General features: G+C 45.7%; 1 protein-coding gene across 2 annotated transcripts in view; it reads left to right on the plus strand.

The window, feature by feature from the left end:
- The window catches only part of ATG4B (autophagy related 4B cysteine peptidase), a 362,353-nt gene extending 347,798 nt beyond the window's left edge, over positions 1–14,555 (plus strand). For both annotated transcript variants that reach the window (XM_085634168.1, XM_085634170.1), the window contains exons 12-13: positions 5,492–5,585; positions 13,943–14,555. In XM_085634168.1, coding sequence (XP_085490294.1) covers positions 5,492–5,585; positions 13,943–14,016 — 168 coding nt within the window. In that variant the 3' untranslated portion in view covers positions 14,017–14,555. The remainder of the gene's footprint in view (positions 1–5,491; positions 5,586–13,942) is intronic.
- The last annotated feature ends 3,971 nt before the right edge of the window (positions 14,556–18,526 follow it).

Consider the following 18,526-nt stretch of genomic DNA (forward strand, 5'->3'; position numbering starts at 1 on the left):
GGACAATGGAAATATGGAAAATCATCAGTGGGACACGCAAAAAATTAGTAAAATAATTCGTATAATTTTAAAAGGCGATTGTGCAAAGTGTATTTGAAAGTATTTTTCCCCACGGCGCTAGTTCCGAGTCTGATCACATTTTGCATTTTAAGATGTCTGGATTGCTAGCTGTTTTGTCCTGATCAGTCCCTCTTTTATGTCCACAGTCCCTGCGGCTGGTAGACTAAGTCACTGACAGGCTCCTCCCACACCGACCTTGCCCTTCTGTCACTCGTTCCCGTGGTTAGTCTTCTCTTTAGCAAGGGATTCTCCCGCAGGACATTTGAACAAGTCATGGCTTTTGCCACTCGGTAGTTCGTTTGCGCGTTGTCCTCCTCCAGCGCCTCACAAGCAACGAAAGTGGTCATCAAGCATGTAACGGTGAACAGCGGGTGGCTGATGGGCGCAGGCATTGCACAGGTGAGACTAAGGGGAGGGGAGAAACTGCAGCTCAACAGAGGTCAGGCTGCGCCTGCCTTGGGATCATTAGAAAAGCATGATGCAGGGCAGCCTGAGATCTCCCTAGGAAGAATGGGGGGAGAGCTCCATGTGGAATAACTGGGACAAAGGTTTTCGTTAGGAGTCTATGTGGTGTTGGCTGTCCGGAGGTCTGAAAGGAGCCAACTCTCACAACTGACGGGCATTTAATCAAAGTCTAGATTTCCATAAGAACACACAGAGCCAGCACTCTAATCTGTAAACTATAGGATTAACAGGTATGATACTGGGTTTACACATTGCTTTTTATGTATTTTTATAGTATGTATTCTATATTTCTATGTTGATGAGCACTATCATTCTGTGGCGCTCAGATACTGTAAAAGTGTAGTCCTTCTATTTTTGGGAACTGTCCCGTATGCATTGAATGAGTCATAGTTAACAGTTTTTATGTTTCTGTTGTGTTCAGGATGGGGAGGGTGTGTTGAAGGTTGCAAATTTAGTAACGGGGCATCTTTTATGTTGCGACCGTGGTAATAATATTGATTTTGATTAGACACTCTGCAACATTTGTCAATCTATATAATTGATTACCTTCCCGACGATTGCCATCGCGCGCATTTGCTTTCCACACTACTTCACCCATCCCCATAAAAGTTTATACACCAGGATTTGACGAATTTCGTAGCACAAAATCTTCATTTTAACTTGTTGTGTTGCCTAGCCGCCATAATGGTGAAAGGGTCCCTAAGAATGTTAAGCAGTCAACTCTCTTTTACCCTCCTTGGAACTCACTGTGTGACGCAGATCACAATTCAACAGTATTCAAGCTGGGTGAATCAGTCAACAAGTTTACAGCATAGGGGGCTATTATAACGATGCTCTACTCCAGTGTACAGTACTTACAAGTTTCCTTCATACTCCACCTAACGTGTAACAGCTATATCATAATTAAACCACGTCTGGATAGTCGGGTAACCTTACAAACGGTTGGAGTCGCCAATTGTCATATTTTCGGACTTCAGGGCCCCAAAAAACACCATCCTCTGTCACCTTAAAGCACTACACTCCGAAAACTGTTGCGTCATAAAGGACGTCCTGTAATGTACATGATGGCAGTGACCGCTAAACTTGCCTACCAGGCCCCTGCATGTATTCTCGGTTTTGGGTACTTTTGGAACTCTATTTACTTTTGTTTAGCTCAAGCAGTAAACTTGTGGTATATTTACAGTGGCACTGACATATAGTTTCCTACTTTCCTTGTCAGTTTCGAGGGTTGTGGTTGTTTTGTCTGGCCTCTGTCTGGCCTTTTATCCTTGTTTCACCCCTCCAAAATCAAGCAGAATGAAATGTTACACTCCATAACACACAATTACACAACACATAATACCAGTACACTTGATGTCACATAATTACTCCAGAACACACAATCCCACTCCACATAATTCCAAAACATGCAATACCATATAATTACTATCCACATAATTCTACATCACACCATGCCACATAATTCCACAACACAACTCCATGCCACACAATTACATAACTAATACAATCCCTCTCACATAATTCCAGCACACACTACATTCATACACTCCGTAGCACATACGTTAAATCCATTGCCATTTAAAATGCCAATAGCTCTAACTCAAACAAATGCGAGACCTATTGCATTTCCAATGCTTGTTTTCATTTTGCTGATGGGGATTATTGAGTAAGAGCAGGCTGAAGCTGTAACATGCAGTTGTGTTGTACTTTTTTTTATTTCCTGCGAAGCCTTTAGACATAAATGCATTTGTACTTAGTATAATTGGTAGTTAGAGTGGTTAACAATAGATTAAAAGCATGAGCAATTGTGACAAGGATCATAACGCCATTGAGTGCATATTAGCAGCAGAGAGAGACAGCTGACCAACATAATAACTAAACCTAGTACAATACATAAAACAGCACTGATAGCCAGACAAGCAGGACATATAGACTAAGTTGGTTTACATGCAAAACTGTAATGCTCAATTAAAATACATACCAACATGATGTACAGGAAGTGCAGTTATAAATGCACTTCATTACGTGCATACAAAAAAAGAGGATAACTTTATAAAGAACAATTTTAAATGGACACAATCTGATGTGCTGTGAGATAGCAGCAGTCAGATAAACAAAGGCACTCCAAAAGGAATTTACAACAGCATTAGCAGAAGACAGGAACTGATAAAGCTGGAATGTGCACTTTGCTCACACCTGGTAGAAAGTATCCTGCTGTCACATCAGGCTCTATGTACAAAGACCACAATAAAGCAATGAAGTCTTAATAACATGAAAACAACAATGCTGGCACCGAAAGGAGCTTCTCTGTACGTGAATGTGCTCCATGTGAAAGAGCAAAATTCAGTCACTCAAATTAAAGTTAGCCAGTGGCTGAAGAAGGCTGACCCGTTGCCCCATGCAGTATGTTGTACTGGGTGGAAGCAAAGTGTGACTGACACAGCAGCTGATCAGTGCATGAAGAGAGCTGCCTGAAAGCCCCTTTAGGTAAGTATATTATCCATATAATTTTAGTAAAATAAAAAGGTCTTAGCTAATGTCATACCTAAAAAAATGAGGATTTCTGACTGAGTTTACTGACAAGATAGGTTCCATCAGAGATAAAATCAGACCTGACTCCTCCATAAACAATAGACTGCTCCCAAAAACCAGAAATATCTGGGATGCTTCATATCACATCAGCAGTGAGGGTCTTTCCCCATTATAAAATATCTAACAAGCTATTGTGTACACTCTTTTAACAGCAAACAACATAAAAAGCAACTTCTACATCTTCAAACCCTTCTGGTCTGATATGGTAAATGTACTTTTTATGCCAAGGTGCTTTCCCTGATGTTTTATTATCTGGTCAAATGTAAATGTAAATGTAAAAACCCAAATTCTCAAAAAACACAATCTGGATCATACTTTGCCATGCAAATACGACTGGTAACACATTTTCATTGGCTTGGAAAACCTATCATGAGTATCTTTGCTAAACATTTAAACACCATTATCCCCAAGAAATAGCAGCTTGCACACCTTCACTCAGGCTTCCCTTTGGGTTTCATCATATAAACAGCCATTCCGAAAAGTTTGGATAATGTGCACCACACAATGGATGAGGGGGATTCCTGTTTACCTAGTCCTCTTGATTTTCCGGTAGCTTTTGACACTGTTGATCATAGCAGGCATATTTGTACGCTGGCGCTTCAAATGGGAATTTTATGGTAGAGTCCTTAGTTTGTTCTCTTCTTTTCGCACCAAGTGACATCAAGTGGGGAGTCTGTGGAGACGCATCTCTGGTGCATCTACATTCCCCTGTGGTGTTCCTCAAGGCTCCGTTCTAGCTCCTACAATTTTCAACCTGTACCTGAAGCCAGAGAGTCTGATCTTTGATGATATGTGTTCCTCCTCACTAATAATGAATGAGTTAATGCTCATTTTATAGAGTTCCATGTTACTCAAAGGGTGTCCTGCTGTTGTGATGGGTACATCACACGCTTATTTAGCCTAACGTCCATCATCATCGAGGAAGTCTTAACTCTGCACTTCCATTGAAGCTCTTTACTCGTGGATGTCTATTAATTGTTCGATTCTCAGCCTACATAAAACAACTTTTCTCCTCATTTCAACCAAACCTTTGGACAAATTTGACTTTTCAGTATTAGTCGACCTGAAATCAGAAGGCTTGTTAAGTCACTGTCACCCATAGTGCACTCACTGGGCTTCATACTAGACTCGGTCCTCACTCTCATCCAACATATGAACTTGGTGGCCAAGTAACAAACTTCTACCTCCAATATGCAAATAAAAAAAAGCAGGCACTTAATTTTCGCAAATCTTATGAAAATCACTAGCTGCAGGCTTATTACTGATCTAATCAATTTCGACCAGATCTCCATAATTCTCCGCAACCTGCACTGGCTACCTGGCTACCAGAATCAAAGTCAAGTTACGCTGTCGCACCTACAAAGTTGTTTACTTGACTAAACCAATTTACCTGTCTAAATTGCTGGTCATATCTGGTGGTCCAAAAATAACTCAAAAACCGAACCTAGTATCACCTTGAAGTTCCTTGATTCAAAACCTGTCTGGGCAAAAAATACACATTCATTGATGCCGCAACCACCGCCTAAAACTTCCTGTCCCTTGATAATTGAATCGAGCCTACCATTTCCATTGGTAGGCAATTTCCAAGAACTCCCCTTGTCTGTCTCTTTCTTTTACTCAGCCTGTGCCTGTCAAATGTATCTTTTTGTGCAATGATGTCCTCAAAGGAGTTCTGTAAAAAGGGCCCTAGTGCTATCTGTGATTTACTGGTGCAATTGAAAGCTGTTTAAATAAATCTATAAAAAATGCAATGCATTGTTCTTTGAGTAGGACTAGAAGATTTTGATTGACAGATATTACATTGCAGGTGGGATTGTGGCTGGTCAAGGATTCAGAAAGGTAGCCCGGGTCGATGACATGTATAACAATTAATACTAACAAAAATCGTTTGTAAGGTGTCCTGATTATGTCTGCAAGCAGGCAGATGCCAATATGAGGAGGTAAAAGTGTGCTTAGGGAAAATGTACAAAGTACAAATGAGCAAGTTTGAGACCTTGTCTAATGAGCAGAGAGTGTGTTGAGAAAGGCCCTGTAGTAAACTACTGTAGATAGCTAATTTACTTAGACCAGTATGTAAATGTATATATTTATAAATATGTCCACTTTTTATTATTTTATTTGTTGTTTAGAAACCTTTTTTTTTCAGGACACAGCAGTTTCTGTAGCAATTGTATTTTTTCTTCTTTTTTCCCAAAAATTCAGCAGTTTCACTTTTTTTAAATGTGTGTGGCCTTTGCCAGATGAAATTACACTATACCGTTTACTAGTATTGTTACTGTGTGGTGCTTTTTCCCCTGTTTGCCACTGCAATTGAAATGGGACAGAGCTAGAAGTCAAAGTTCCTCATGAGGTCACTCTTTCTTGTCCCTGTTAGATGTCTCATCTACGAGGAGCCCTGCCTATGTTTGAGTTGGTGGAACGACAGCCCTCCCACTTCTGTAGTTCTGATGTTTTAAGCCTCACACCAGGTAAGACTACAACTAATCCGGAAATTTTGACTTGTAGAAAGGAGTGTGACATCAGTAATCCATTTGGGGCAGACGAATAGAAAGAAGTGGGAGTAGCCTGCAGAGGTCAGGGCGTAACGATATGGGGGGGGGGAAAGAAAGTGCCAGAATCAGTCAATTGAGGAGGGGGCTGGCATTTTATTGACAGCTGACCTTGTAGAAGCCTACTATATTGTACTGTTGGTGTAATATTCTGATGCTGGTGATGTGCATTTTGTGTCTTTACAAAAAAAATAGAAATATGCATGTCAAATTTCCATGAAAACTAAGATGAAACATAACTACATATTTTAATTTATTACGGTTTGGCAGTAAAATCTGTTTGATGTCTGCTTCAATGAAACTTTGCCTTTCTTTATAACAATGGCCGGCTACTGAACAAACTGGCAGGCAGTAGGTGAAGCGGCACAAGGCCAGCTTCAGGTCTGAAATTGGTGCTTAACGTGATCTACATTTAAGTAGGTGAATGCATTTATCTTGGCCAGTCTAGCAGCTAGCCAATACCTGCCCACAATTGCGCCATTTAACTAGCCGCAAAAGGACAAGTAAAAGTAACATGCCAGAATGAGTAGTGACTGCTCTTCGTCCCGGCCAGAACCTTTCGCGATCTCGATCAATTAATTTGGGACCTCATCTGGAACAAGTACCGGCCTGCGTCGCATTATGGAAATTATATGCCCCTACCAGTAAAGGAGGGTTGGCAGTTCCTAACACGGAACTGTATTACTTGGCGGCACAATTACAATGGGTGACGAGATGGTTCACAAATAATGGTTTAGAAGACACAGCAGCCGTTCAGCTGCCATGGTCTGAAACCCAAATATATCAACTGTTTCACCCTTTTGCCAGATTACCACGCCCATCACAGATCTACTTGGCTCTGGCACTCCGCTTTTATAAGAGGAGCCTGTACCTAACAAAAGTTACAACCCCTTACGCCCCATCATTACCACTTCTAGGGACACCGGGCACTAGCGTGCTGGCATGACTCGGAATTAAGCACGCTAGGAGATCTCTACACAGACGGCGCCTTGATACCATTTGAGACTCTGGCAAATGATTATGACCTACCTGAAGGTCAATTCTTACTCTACAACTCACTCACGAGATCGCTTTTCACGGCATGGGGCGATATCGCTACTGAACCAGAGACACATCTTCTGATGCAATACTTGCATGTCATGGGCAATGGTTCACATATTGTGTACTGGCTAGTCGAGGCGCTACTTATACACACAATGAAACCCATGACGGCCCTTCGTTCGCGATGGGAAGCAGACAGGGGACAACAATGGACAGACCGGGAGTGGGACACACTGCTAGCCAACCCCACTAATATTCCGAGAAATTCTTCGTTTAAACTAATACAGACATATATAACGTAAAGGGCATACCTCTCCCGGGACAAACTAAACTGATACTAATACCGCCGCATGCCCGCGCTGTTTACAGACAGACGCAGACCTCCTACATTTGCTCTGGTACTGCGTCTCCCTGCATACTTACTGGCAGGAAATTGTCACAGCACTTGCAACATGTACAGATAGGACAATAATGCGCACATGGGAGGTTTGCATATTAGGGCTCTATCCTAGATCAAAGAAAACTAGGGCCACATCGCATCGCGATTTAGGCCTGATTGTGACAAAGAGGTTAATAACCTAGAGATGGAAACACACTGACCCCCCTGCTGTCAACAGTTGGACAAGATCGCTCCTAGTGTGTGCACAAGCCGAAAGCACATCACTACACAGAGAGGAAACAGCTGGATTACGCAAATACCCTATTGCACAGTATTGGGATACCATACTTGTAGACTTAACGAGCATAGAGGGGGAAAAGGGGAATAATCCCTCGCCAGGAGCTGGAACACGGGATTAGGACACGGACTCACAGCCACACACCGAGGCAAGCTCCAACTGAGGCAGGGGGTTCACATAGTGAGATTTGCCGCATCTCCAATAGGTATTCGACATTGGGAGGGGCATGGGGGTGTCTAGCGGGACAGGCTCATTCGGTTTCAAGAAAGCGACGAGCTTAACGTAGATATACTGGGAGTGGAACATACACATAGCATACACATCGACCCAGGAGTGACGAGTAGATAATGGCTTTGTTAGTTTGTTTGATTAATATAAATATATATATCACATTTTGCCTCATCGTTTTGATTCGATTGCATCCTCAGATACCGATATTCACGTGATATACTGAGAAAAAAGGAAACATTACGAAGAGCAGGATAAATAGTTTGCTAACCCGATGGACATAAACGTGCATTTATATATATTATATAGTAGTCAAAGAGCATGCGAGGCAGACACGTTTCTGCTATACAGAACAGACATTGGACTCAGGAAAACATGCATTGGCTGTGTAAATGACATTCTATACCATGCTAAATGTACAATAATTGTCTTTTACCACAAACATGTATACGGTTATTCGCAATTCTTTGAAAAATATAAAATGCAAATAAAGCTATTTGAGGAAAAAAAAATGAGTAGTGGCTGCTCTTTCTAAGGTCCCTGCAACAGCTCTAGGTTTGAGTAGTAACACCCCCAAGCTTGCCCAAAACTCCCTCTACGTGTGGTTTATCAGCTCGGACTATAAAGTGCCTGACATGATCCAGACCAAAACAACAGAAACAGGAGCTAGCCTGTCAATCAACAGGAGCTTGGGTAATTACCATAGAAATGCAACAATAGTTAATAGTGGTGTTTAGTATGGTCTGAAAATATAATTATTATTTTGCACCTATATTATAACAAAAGACATTAAACACAATATTTCAGAGAAAAAATGCGGGAATGTAATTTTTTCTTTAAAAAAAATAAAGATGAGTCTTTTAGTATAGATGCAATTTTTGTGCATTTAATTAATCATACTATGCATCATTCCCTAGTAGATTAAGGCAGTGGCATAAAGGCAGATCAGTGGCATCAACACATCTCACGTATGTAAGAACTGTGGAAGCTTTTAATCTGTAACTAGACATTCAAGCAGACAATCTGGCTTGGCTGTCTATTGTAATGATCTTGCAAGTCATCAAAAAAGTAGGTCTAATGAAGCATCAGGTTCCAATGGCCTTCGTCTGCCCTGTCAAGTGTAATGTCCCCTTCTCTGCAACCATTTTCTGTGCACTGTTCAAAATAAAAGCAAAACCCTGCTGTAATCCCACCTGCTATAGAATGATAACTTTAGTTGATGTTAATGCCAAATAATATGCCCCATTGCTGCTGGAAGACCTTAAGTCATGGATGAGTGATGAACACACACTTCCTTTGTATGAGACAGGCTTTCGAACCGATTGGGGTGCTACTGAAAATATCTTGGCTCTTGCAATGCTAAGCAGTAGCCATACCTGGCAGCTCCCCATTATGTGGGGAGGAAGTTAGACAGTTGGAGAATACCTGCTGGACTTCTGCACGCTATTCAGCGACTACAGTATGATACTGGGGTTTGTATGAAATTAGGAATTGGCAGTCTCATCACAGCAAAAATCAAAACAAACATAAGACTGAAGCAAGGGTGCATGCCAACCCTTATACCTTTTAATGGTGTTGTTACAAACCTGGGATTGCCTCTTTTTTTTTTTTTTAACACTTTATTTTTTAGAGGCATTTATCAAATATATGCAATCATATCACAGTGGCACATTACGTTATTTTTTAAACACATTGCAATTCTGATACAGTGACTTCACCCCCGCAGCACAGTCCCCAGTTTATTGTCTGCCGATCTTGCGGGCGTGCCCCAGGTCTTCCCATTGACTGTATGAATTGAGTGTGACACCGATCTGTCTAGAGCAACCCTTGCGCCTCCCCACCAGATATCAGGGCTTAGTTACTATTAAATGCACCTGAGTCCAAAAGGTAATTTTAGTCACATCACCGTGACTGCATGCTAGCCGGGGTGTGCATTCTAGTCAGGGTATACCAGATATGGCATGTGATAAAAACTAGCCAATCCTATAACTTTCAAACTACTGTCTCAGGGGAATGTGATGCTCCAATTCTGCTGTAGGGGGGTCGTGGGGTCCGCCTCAGTGGAGAGGGAGCCATCTGCGCCCACCTGCGCCTGTCCGCTGCCTCATCGTGCAGCACCCCCGCAACCTCTGCCACCAAGTAGGCCAAGACCCCCTCTCGGGACACACCACTAGCGGTCATCGGTCTGATCATCCCTCTCTCCTAGATCCTCCCAGTGATATGTCCCAGTCATTCAGTCGGGCTAGTTTGTCACGCCCATCATCATCCTGAGGGTCTCCAGTCTTTCCTCGGCATCCGAGGGCTGTTCCCGTTCGTCCCCTACCTCCGACCACAAGTCCGCTATCAGTTCCCAGCGTCCCCTATGGGCCTCCTCCCTCTGTAGAGCTCTCTCCTCTGCTCGAGCCCACAATGTCACTTCTCTGATCGAGGTCGCTACCTTATGCCCTGCAGTGGACTTCCAAACCATTGCAATTCATCTCTTCTCTAGTATTGCTAGGTCAAGGAACCTGTTCCTGACTCTCTTGGGTTTGAGCCTAGAAAAGGCCCCGTAAAGGCATACCTCTATAGTATTCTCCAGTGTTCGGTTCAGGGTGGCGTTTAGCTTTGACAGGACCCTCCCCCAGTATACCTGAAGCTGGGCGCACCCTCACGTCATATGTCTGAAGTCTACATCTAGAGTTGCGCAGCGGGTACAAGGTCTAGGTTTACCCCCATAAATGGCCCTGATCTTGTGCGGTGTTAAGTACGTCCTGTAGTTGAATTGAATGTACTTGAAGTGTGTGTTGCGAGACACCTTCTGTGGATATGCCAGTATTCTCCCCCATTCAATGTCAGGTATATCTTGCCCTAGCTCTGTGTTCCAAGGGCATCCAGGGATTTCCTGTCCATGGTGTTCAGTGCTTTGTAGAACCATGAAATCGGGTGTCCTCTAGAGCCCATTGTCTGCAGAAGTTGGAGAACAATGTAGGCCGTAGATTCTTCGCCTCCCGATCCTTATAGGTTTGAAATGTGTGTGAGCGCCTCGTAGGTGGGGAACTGGCCCGCTGGTAAGGCGGTCTGTTCTTACCATGTCTTGTAGCAAGTTATGGTTGCTCATATAACAGTTACTCACCATCACTATCCCCACTTCTGTCCAAGTGCTCATCTGCCATGCTGTAAAGAAAGGTATTGAATCCCCATATGGTAACCCCGCTAGTGTGAGCTCAGGGGCATAAAGCACTGTGCTGCCCACTCGCCTAACACAGGCCTACCAGTAGTGCAGGGCCATGGACAGAAGGAGTCCCGGCTGTGGGATCTTCAGTGCAGGCTGGAGTCGTTTTGCAAACAGTGTCCCCTGGTTCGGTTCAGAGCCGATTGGACCTAGGTCTTCTAGACCAGCCCCGTCCAGCCACCTGGTGATCCACTGGAGTTGTGTCACTGTGAAATATTACTCAAAATCTGGGACTCCCAGTCCGCCCTTGAGTTTTGGGCAGCGAAGGGTGGTAAGTGTGACCCTTTGGCGGCCTCCGTTTCAGATCAAGTCCTGCAGGAGAGCATCCAGTTGTTTGAAGGGACAATCCTGCTTCCACTGCGTTGGCACGCGGTATCCTTGTCCTAGATATCTGCCAGGCAGCAATGTGGGCATCCCTTCATACATTCGTGAAGCTCTATTGTATGGATTGCCAGGTCCCCCGAGAGGGGCACTTTGCCCACTTGGTCTTGCAGGACTGTCTGGTTTGAGTCAATCGACTGCCCTCTTCCCATTAGGTACTGCTCTGGTATCTATTGAAAAATTGAAGAATCCACAGCAAGAAGTCTCTTTCAGGAGAACAAGTAACTTACATTTGATAATGCTCTTTCTGATAGAGACTCTTATCTAGCCACAGATTCCTCACCGGCCCACCCATCCTCCCCATTCTGTGGTTGGTCTCTCCATCTAGTACGAGCCCAAGTCAAGGAATCTGCACACTGTCCAGGTTGCTTTTGGGCTCTATGTCTGTAGGTGTGGACAGTCTCAAAAGGAACTGACTTCAGTGTATGGGAGTGATGCCTTTATAGGCCCCGCACATCACTTTCAGAGCGCATGGTGACATCTTACGGCGTGTGGAAGTTTCACGAAATCATTTCCGGATCCAGTTTGATGCCTGGGAAATATTCGAAAGCTGAGGAATCTGCAGCTAGATAGAATCTCCACCAGCAAGAGCATCACCAAAGGTAAGTAATTTGTTCTTCATGACACAAGTGTGGGTGCCATCTTGATCTTCAGCGCTAGCCTCAGCCACATGGAATTTGGCATCTCAGAAAGTCAGCTTTGGGCCCATGATGATGTACAACGACCCTCAGCAAACCATCAATCAATCAGTAAATCAAATCGTACTTGTATAACACTGCTTATCATCCGAGAGGGTATCCAGGTGCAAAGCTGTAGGTATCAGTCGAAGAGCCAGGTCTTGAGTCTCTTCCTGAAGTGGGTCAGTGAGGGTGGGGTCAGGAGGTGAAGGGGAAGGGCATTCAAGGCTTTAGCGGTGAGGTGGAAGAAGGAGCATCCTCCGGAGCAGCAGTGGCAGATGCGTGGTATCTGTGCGAGGGCGAGGTGCGCCGAGCGGAGATTTCTGGGAGGTCGGTGGAAATGCAGGCTATGGTTCATGTAGGTGGGTCCTTGATCATGAAGGGCTTTGTTGGCATGGGTCAGAAGCTTGATGTGGCATCTCTTCGGGAAGGGGAGCCAGTGGAGGTCCTTCAGGTGCTGGGTGATGTAGGTCCTCTTGGGCAGGTTGAGGATCAGTCTGGAGTCTTTGCATGAGTTCGGTGTTGGTGCCTGCATAAAGTGCGTTGCCATAGTCCAGTCGGCTGGTGATGAGAGCCTGTGTCACCATTTTGCTGGTGCTGATGGGGAACCATTTGAAAACTTTGTGGCGCATGTGCAGCATGTGGAAGTAGGCTGAGGAGACATCATTGACCTAATGTTTCATGGAGAGTTTGCTATCCAGGATGATGTCAAGGTTGTGGGCATGGTCTTTTGATGTAGTGGTGGGTCCGAGCTCTGCTGGCCACCAGAGGGCAGTGTGTCTGCTGAAGATCAGAACTTCAGTTTTGTCCTTGTTGAGCTTCAGGCAGTTGTCATTCTTCATACAGTTGTGGAAATTGGTCTTCATCAAGGTGGGGTCCGCTGAGAGCGAGAGGACAAGCTGGGTATCATGTGCATAGGAGTTGATGTTGATGTTGTGCAATCTGACGATGTCTGCGAGTGGAGTCATGTAGATGTTGAAGAGGGTTGGACTGAGGAATGAGATTGGGGGTACGCCACAGAAGGTGTGCTTGGGTTGTAAGGTGAAGGGAGGGAGGCTAACTCTCTGGGTTTGACCTGTGAGAAAGGATGCCATCTATCTGAGCGCCTCCTCTGTGATTCTAATCTGTCATAGTCGATCAATGGGTGTGTGGTGGGAAACGGTGTTGAAGGTCGCGGAGGGGTCAAGCAGGATCAGGAGGGCTGATTTTCCTCTGCCGAGTAGGGTGCAGATGTCCTCTGTTGCGGCAGTTAGAGCTGTCTCAGTGCTGTCCTTGGCTCTGAAACCTGGTTGGGAAGGGTCCAGTAGGTTGTTTCTCTCCAGGTGTTCGGTGAGTTGGAGGTTGATTGCTTTTCCAGGACTTTGGCAGGGAACGGGAGCAGAGAGATGGGATGGTAGTTCTGGAGCTAACTGGGGTCTGATAAAGATTTCTTGAGGAGGGGTCTCACCTTGCATGTTTCCAGGCATCAGGAAAGATGGCTGTGGTTATGGAGGCGTTGAGGATGGTGTTGGTAAGCTAGTGGCTTATCTCGTCTCTTCCGAACTTGAAAAGCTGGTGGGGGCATGCGTCGGTGGGTGCTCCCGAGTGGATGGAGTTCATAAGAGTGGTTGTGTTCAGTGTGCAGAGTTGTTCCCAGGCGGTGCGCGGTTGGTCGGTGGTCCATCACTTTTAGGAGGTACTTTTTGTGAACTTGTGTTGTGTTATTTATGATGAGCAGTACAGCGCGGCATGATGATGGGCACCATATTGGATGGAAATGCATCTAGGTATTTTGATGCTTGGTGTCTATGGAGACTGAATCCTTGTTGCTGATTCAATAGGCCGAAATTCAGAATATTCCTTAGATAACCTTATTTTGAAGTGGACGCTTGAATGCCTAACAGTTATGCGCCCATCTAGAAGATATTAATAATGACCTTTGATTTTGTATTTTCTTCTGTATTAAAGTTGTTTTGACTAAGTTATTGATTTTATATGGCTGTAGTAAAATGTTTAATAACATTATTTCTCCGCATACTGAACTTGCTGCTCAAATACTCTTTCGTTTCTCTTATTTTGCAGATTCTTTTGATGTCAACCAATTGGAGAGGTTCTTTGATTCAGAAGATGAAGAATTTGAAATTTTATCTCTTTGAAGGAAAGGAATAAAACCGAGAAGATCAACCTGAATTGTGTCTTCTGTGGAAGGCACCACTACTATGTCTTGGAGGTTAAGCATTCCAGCTTTCTATCCTCAGCAGAGCAACGTGTTTTGAAATTGGCTCATCCCACTATCCTTTAGTCCTCTCCCGAACACCAGTCTTGTTCACCACTGGGCTGGAGGTAGTGGGAGTATGACTGATTTTTCTGTACAGCGGAAACAGCAGAGCTTATTCATTTCATAAGACTTACTTGTTGGATCCACTGCAGTTGTTGCGCCTCATTACTAATGCTTCCTGGTGATCTTCAAACACTGGTGACTTTTCACACTCAAATGTGCATCCCCAAGTGTTGCTAGACATGGAGCCGGGATAGAGGACTGTGCAATCCTGACTGGAACACTCCTTTTGCAAGCAGGTCTTTCCCAGAAAGAGTGTTGTATTCCAGACTTCTGTTGTATGCCACTTTATTTCTGAAACAAGCAAGCATATTTGCAGATAGTAAATAAAGTTTCCACTCTGTGGAACAGCAAGGAGATCTGGGTCTTTTTTGGTAAAGCTCTAATGATAATAAGACAACTTTCACCTATTCCAGCACAACTACAGAAAAATACAGTTCAGTTTGAAGAAGCATAGGGACAAGGATGGTGTGGAACTTGCTTTAGTATTTTGCAAGGAGGTCTGCTTATGAACCTCAAGGCCAGGACAGCAATTATAAAGTTCCCCTCTCTAAGCATTTTTGTCTGCAGCACAAACATCAGATTGGTTCCTGATGGCTGCGTTGAGCAGAGCCTACCTTTTGAGCCCAATCAGATCCAATGGGTTGAGGAAGATTGTGGGCTTGATGCATAGATGAAAGAATGACATACTGCTTCATGACCTGTATGTGAAGGCATTTAATGCCTTTCTCCGCAGCCCTTGATGTTCCATGGCAGATTATTTTGTTACACTGCTCAGCAACCCTTATTGAAATGTACATGATAATCCAGCGTTTATATACAATTTGTTCTCCTGTGGAGTTATGTTACAGCAGCAGCAGGCACCCATTATTAACAGCAGGTGACAGTGTCCCTCTCTATGTGACTGGATGTCTTAACCCTACTTGTCAGTCCCTGTTGTTCTATAGCAGATAACCAATATGGACACTTGTCACTTCTCCATTACCTTAGCTAGCCCATGTAACAATCTAGAGCACTCTGCCTTGCTTTACTGTTCCTGCTATTCAGAGACTAATATGTGAGAGTGATACTAAGTCTCAATCCACAGTTCTGGCTACCCTGTCATAAGTGTATGACAGTAGCAATCAACCTCTATCATTGTCCTTTGTATCCCATAGCTACTATGTAGCCAGAGCACTCACCCATCATCCAGATCCCTATCCAGTTAATGGAAGATTAATGGTGACATCCTAGAGCTGTGTCTGTCTTCAGGGTGACTTTCTTCAGAGATGCTAGTGCCCTGGTGTCCTGTATTTCCTTGTATGATAGTTAGCTCTTGGTTGAGAGGATGTTCCAAAAAGGAATCACATAGCAAGTGAGGCCAAGGTCCAAATGTGTTGGCCATATCTATTGGGCTTTTTACCCACATAAAAGGCTCCCATTATGTGGACTCCTGTTTTGAAGATCCCTATTGATTTTGGTGTTTTATGGTCTTCTTCGAATAAATGTTCATGCTTTGTCTTGTTTGTCTGCCTGTTGTGGTTCTGCCATAAGGGGGAGACATTAAGCCAAGTGCATTCCTTTTAGTTTAGACCTCTTTCTAACTAAATAAAGAAATATTGTTTCCCTAATGCCCTTTGCCCATAGCAAAGAAAGCACCACAGCTGAGATAAATTGAGGTTGTCTGGAGGAATAGAGTGACTTTCAGAAGTGAAGTATAGCTTGTGAGTGTGAAGCATGCCTACTGAAGATAAGTATTTCCACTGTTTTCCTGTGGGAGGCAAATGCAGGTTGTGTGAACGAAGATGTTTATAGGAGTAAAACATAGACAATATGAGTGATAAGTTCCATGAAGCAGGTATTGTGGTGTGGCGTCAACCAAGCCGGAGGTGGCATCGCCATTGTCTACAGAAGCACCATCCGCATCACGACCAACACCGACGACACCCTCACCACCGCCGAGCTCCTTCACTTCCAGATGCACACCGACCCCAAGACCACCCTCAGAGGTACTCTCATCTACAGACCCCCGGGACCACACACACAATTCAGTGAAGCCATCGCAGACTTCATCAGCCCGCACGCCCTCGCTTCCCCCGACTACATCCTCCTAGGGGACCTCAACTTCCACCTGGAGAACAGCAAGGACAACAACACCACCACCCTGCTAGACAACCTTGCCAACCTCGGACTCAAGCAACTGGTCAGCACCCCCACCCACTACGCCGGCCACACGCTTGACCCCATCTTCTCCTCAGCAACCACATCTCCTTCAGCCACTACACCGGACTCCACTGGACCACTCACAGCTGCGTCCACTTCCACTTCAGGAAACCCACGACTCACCTCCGCCCGCAACAAGGCCCCGTAGATACTGGAGCAAGATCACCACCGACCAGCTCACCACCTCCCTGGGCCAAAACCAACCCACCAACACTACGGACCCCAACGAAGCAGCCCGCAACCTCACACAGTGGATCACTAACTGCGCCGACGCCCTTGCACCACTGAAGAATCCCCCTAGCAATCCCCACAGCAAGAAAGCCTCATGGTTCACCAACGATCTCAAAGACTCCAAGAAATCCTGCCGCACCCTCGAAAAAGCCTGGCGCCACGACCAGTCTACAGAAAACATGACAGCCCTCAAGAACGCCATCCGCAAACACCACTAGCTGATCCGCACCACCAAAAGGACATCATTCAGAGACCGAATGGACAACAACACCCACAGCAGCAAGGAACTCTTCAGCATCATCAAAGAGCTCTCCAACCCCAGCGCCAGCAACAACGACATCACGCCATCACAAGACCTCTGCGACTCACTCGCCACGTTCTTCCACCGCAAGATTGCCGATATACACAACAGCTTCGGCGCTCAGCCTACGTACCCAGCCACCGAACCAACGCCCCCCACCACCACCCTATGCACCTGGAACCCCGTCAGCACGGAAGACACCACCCACATGATGAACACCATCCACTCCGGCTCCCCAGCCGACCCCTGCGCACACCACATCTTCAACAGAGCCGACCCAATCATCGCACCCCAAATCCGGGACATCATTAACAAGTTCGAGGCATGTGGGCTGCTGAATTCATATCTGTGCATAGATCGCCGCCTAGTGTTGGATCCGGATGTTTGCACGTTGTTGTCCTGGAAGAGTCTTCGAAGTATCCTTGGATAGGTGACTCCTCCCCTGGACTACAGTGCGCATGGGCATCCTCTCCATCCGTAGATTGTTTTTTTCCGCCATTGGGTTCGGATGTGCTATCTTAACTCCAGTTAGGAAAAAACTTTGTCGAGGCCAAAAGGCCTTTAGTTAGCGTCGGTACTGTTCACTCGATCGGTTTCGACCCTACCTGTTAGCTTACTAACTTCGGAAACAACTTTTCGCTTTTTACCTGACCATCGACGACACCGACGATGGAGTCGAGGACACCATTCAAGAGGTGCCCAGTATGCAACGCGAAATATCCCCTTATCGACGTCCACCCGGTGTGCAACAAATGCTTGTCGCCGGACCACAACGAATCGACATGCATGGCCTGTGCCCGGTTCCGTTCCAAGAAGACTCTACGGAATCGACGAGCGGCGAGACTAGAAGCGCAGCACGCGGCACCGGCCCCGGCAGACATCTTCAACGCCGAAGATGTCGAGGAGTTGGAAATCCTACCCTCCAATCCCGGTTCCGAACATGACTCCGGTTCGGACGACGTCGACGAATCACTCTTTCGCAGAGATGAAGACAACACCGAGGTAGGAGACGACGATGAGGCCTTAGGGGCCGAAGAGAGTAGCTCCAATGACGAGCAAGGCCTACCCGTTCAGACTGACGAGAGCCCAGTGCCACAGTCTATGGCTCCGGTCGAGGGATCGCCTTCGGGCCTTACCCGAGACCTATCCCGCGGTTCTTCGGCCCCGCCCTCGGGCCCGGCCTCGGACGTTCAGCGGCAGCCATTATTACCTAAACCGGCTGGTTTCCCTTCTACCAAACCGAAACTGAAAGCTGCACCGGTACAAATGAAACCGAAACCGAAAGTGGCGCTAGTCGGATCGAGGCCTTCCACACCTTCGACGCCAGCGACACGCATCGGCACCGAGCGCACCAAACGAGACTTCGGTGCCGAACTTGAAGCGGCCGACGCCGGAGTCGGCATACTGAAAAAGGCCCTCGGTGCTATCAAACCTGCTCGGCTCTCGGCGCCGACGCCATCGACTCCTAAACCAAAGGTCATACCACCTGCTGCGTCTCACGTCGCTTCCACGGCAACACCGAAGCCTCCTGCATCGAAGACGTCGACGGCCATTTCCGCCCCTCGACCCGATGACCCACCGGCGCCGAAAAAGT

The sequence above is a fragment of the Triturus cristatus genome, chromosome 11 (genome assembly GCF_964204655.1).
Source record: "Triturus cristatus chromosome 11, aTriCri1.1, whole genome shotgun sequence".
Classification (NCBI taxonomy): domain Eukaryota; kingdom Metazoa; phylum Chordata; class Amphibia; order Caudata; family Salamandridae; genus Triturus; species Triturus cristatus.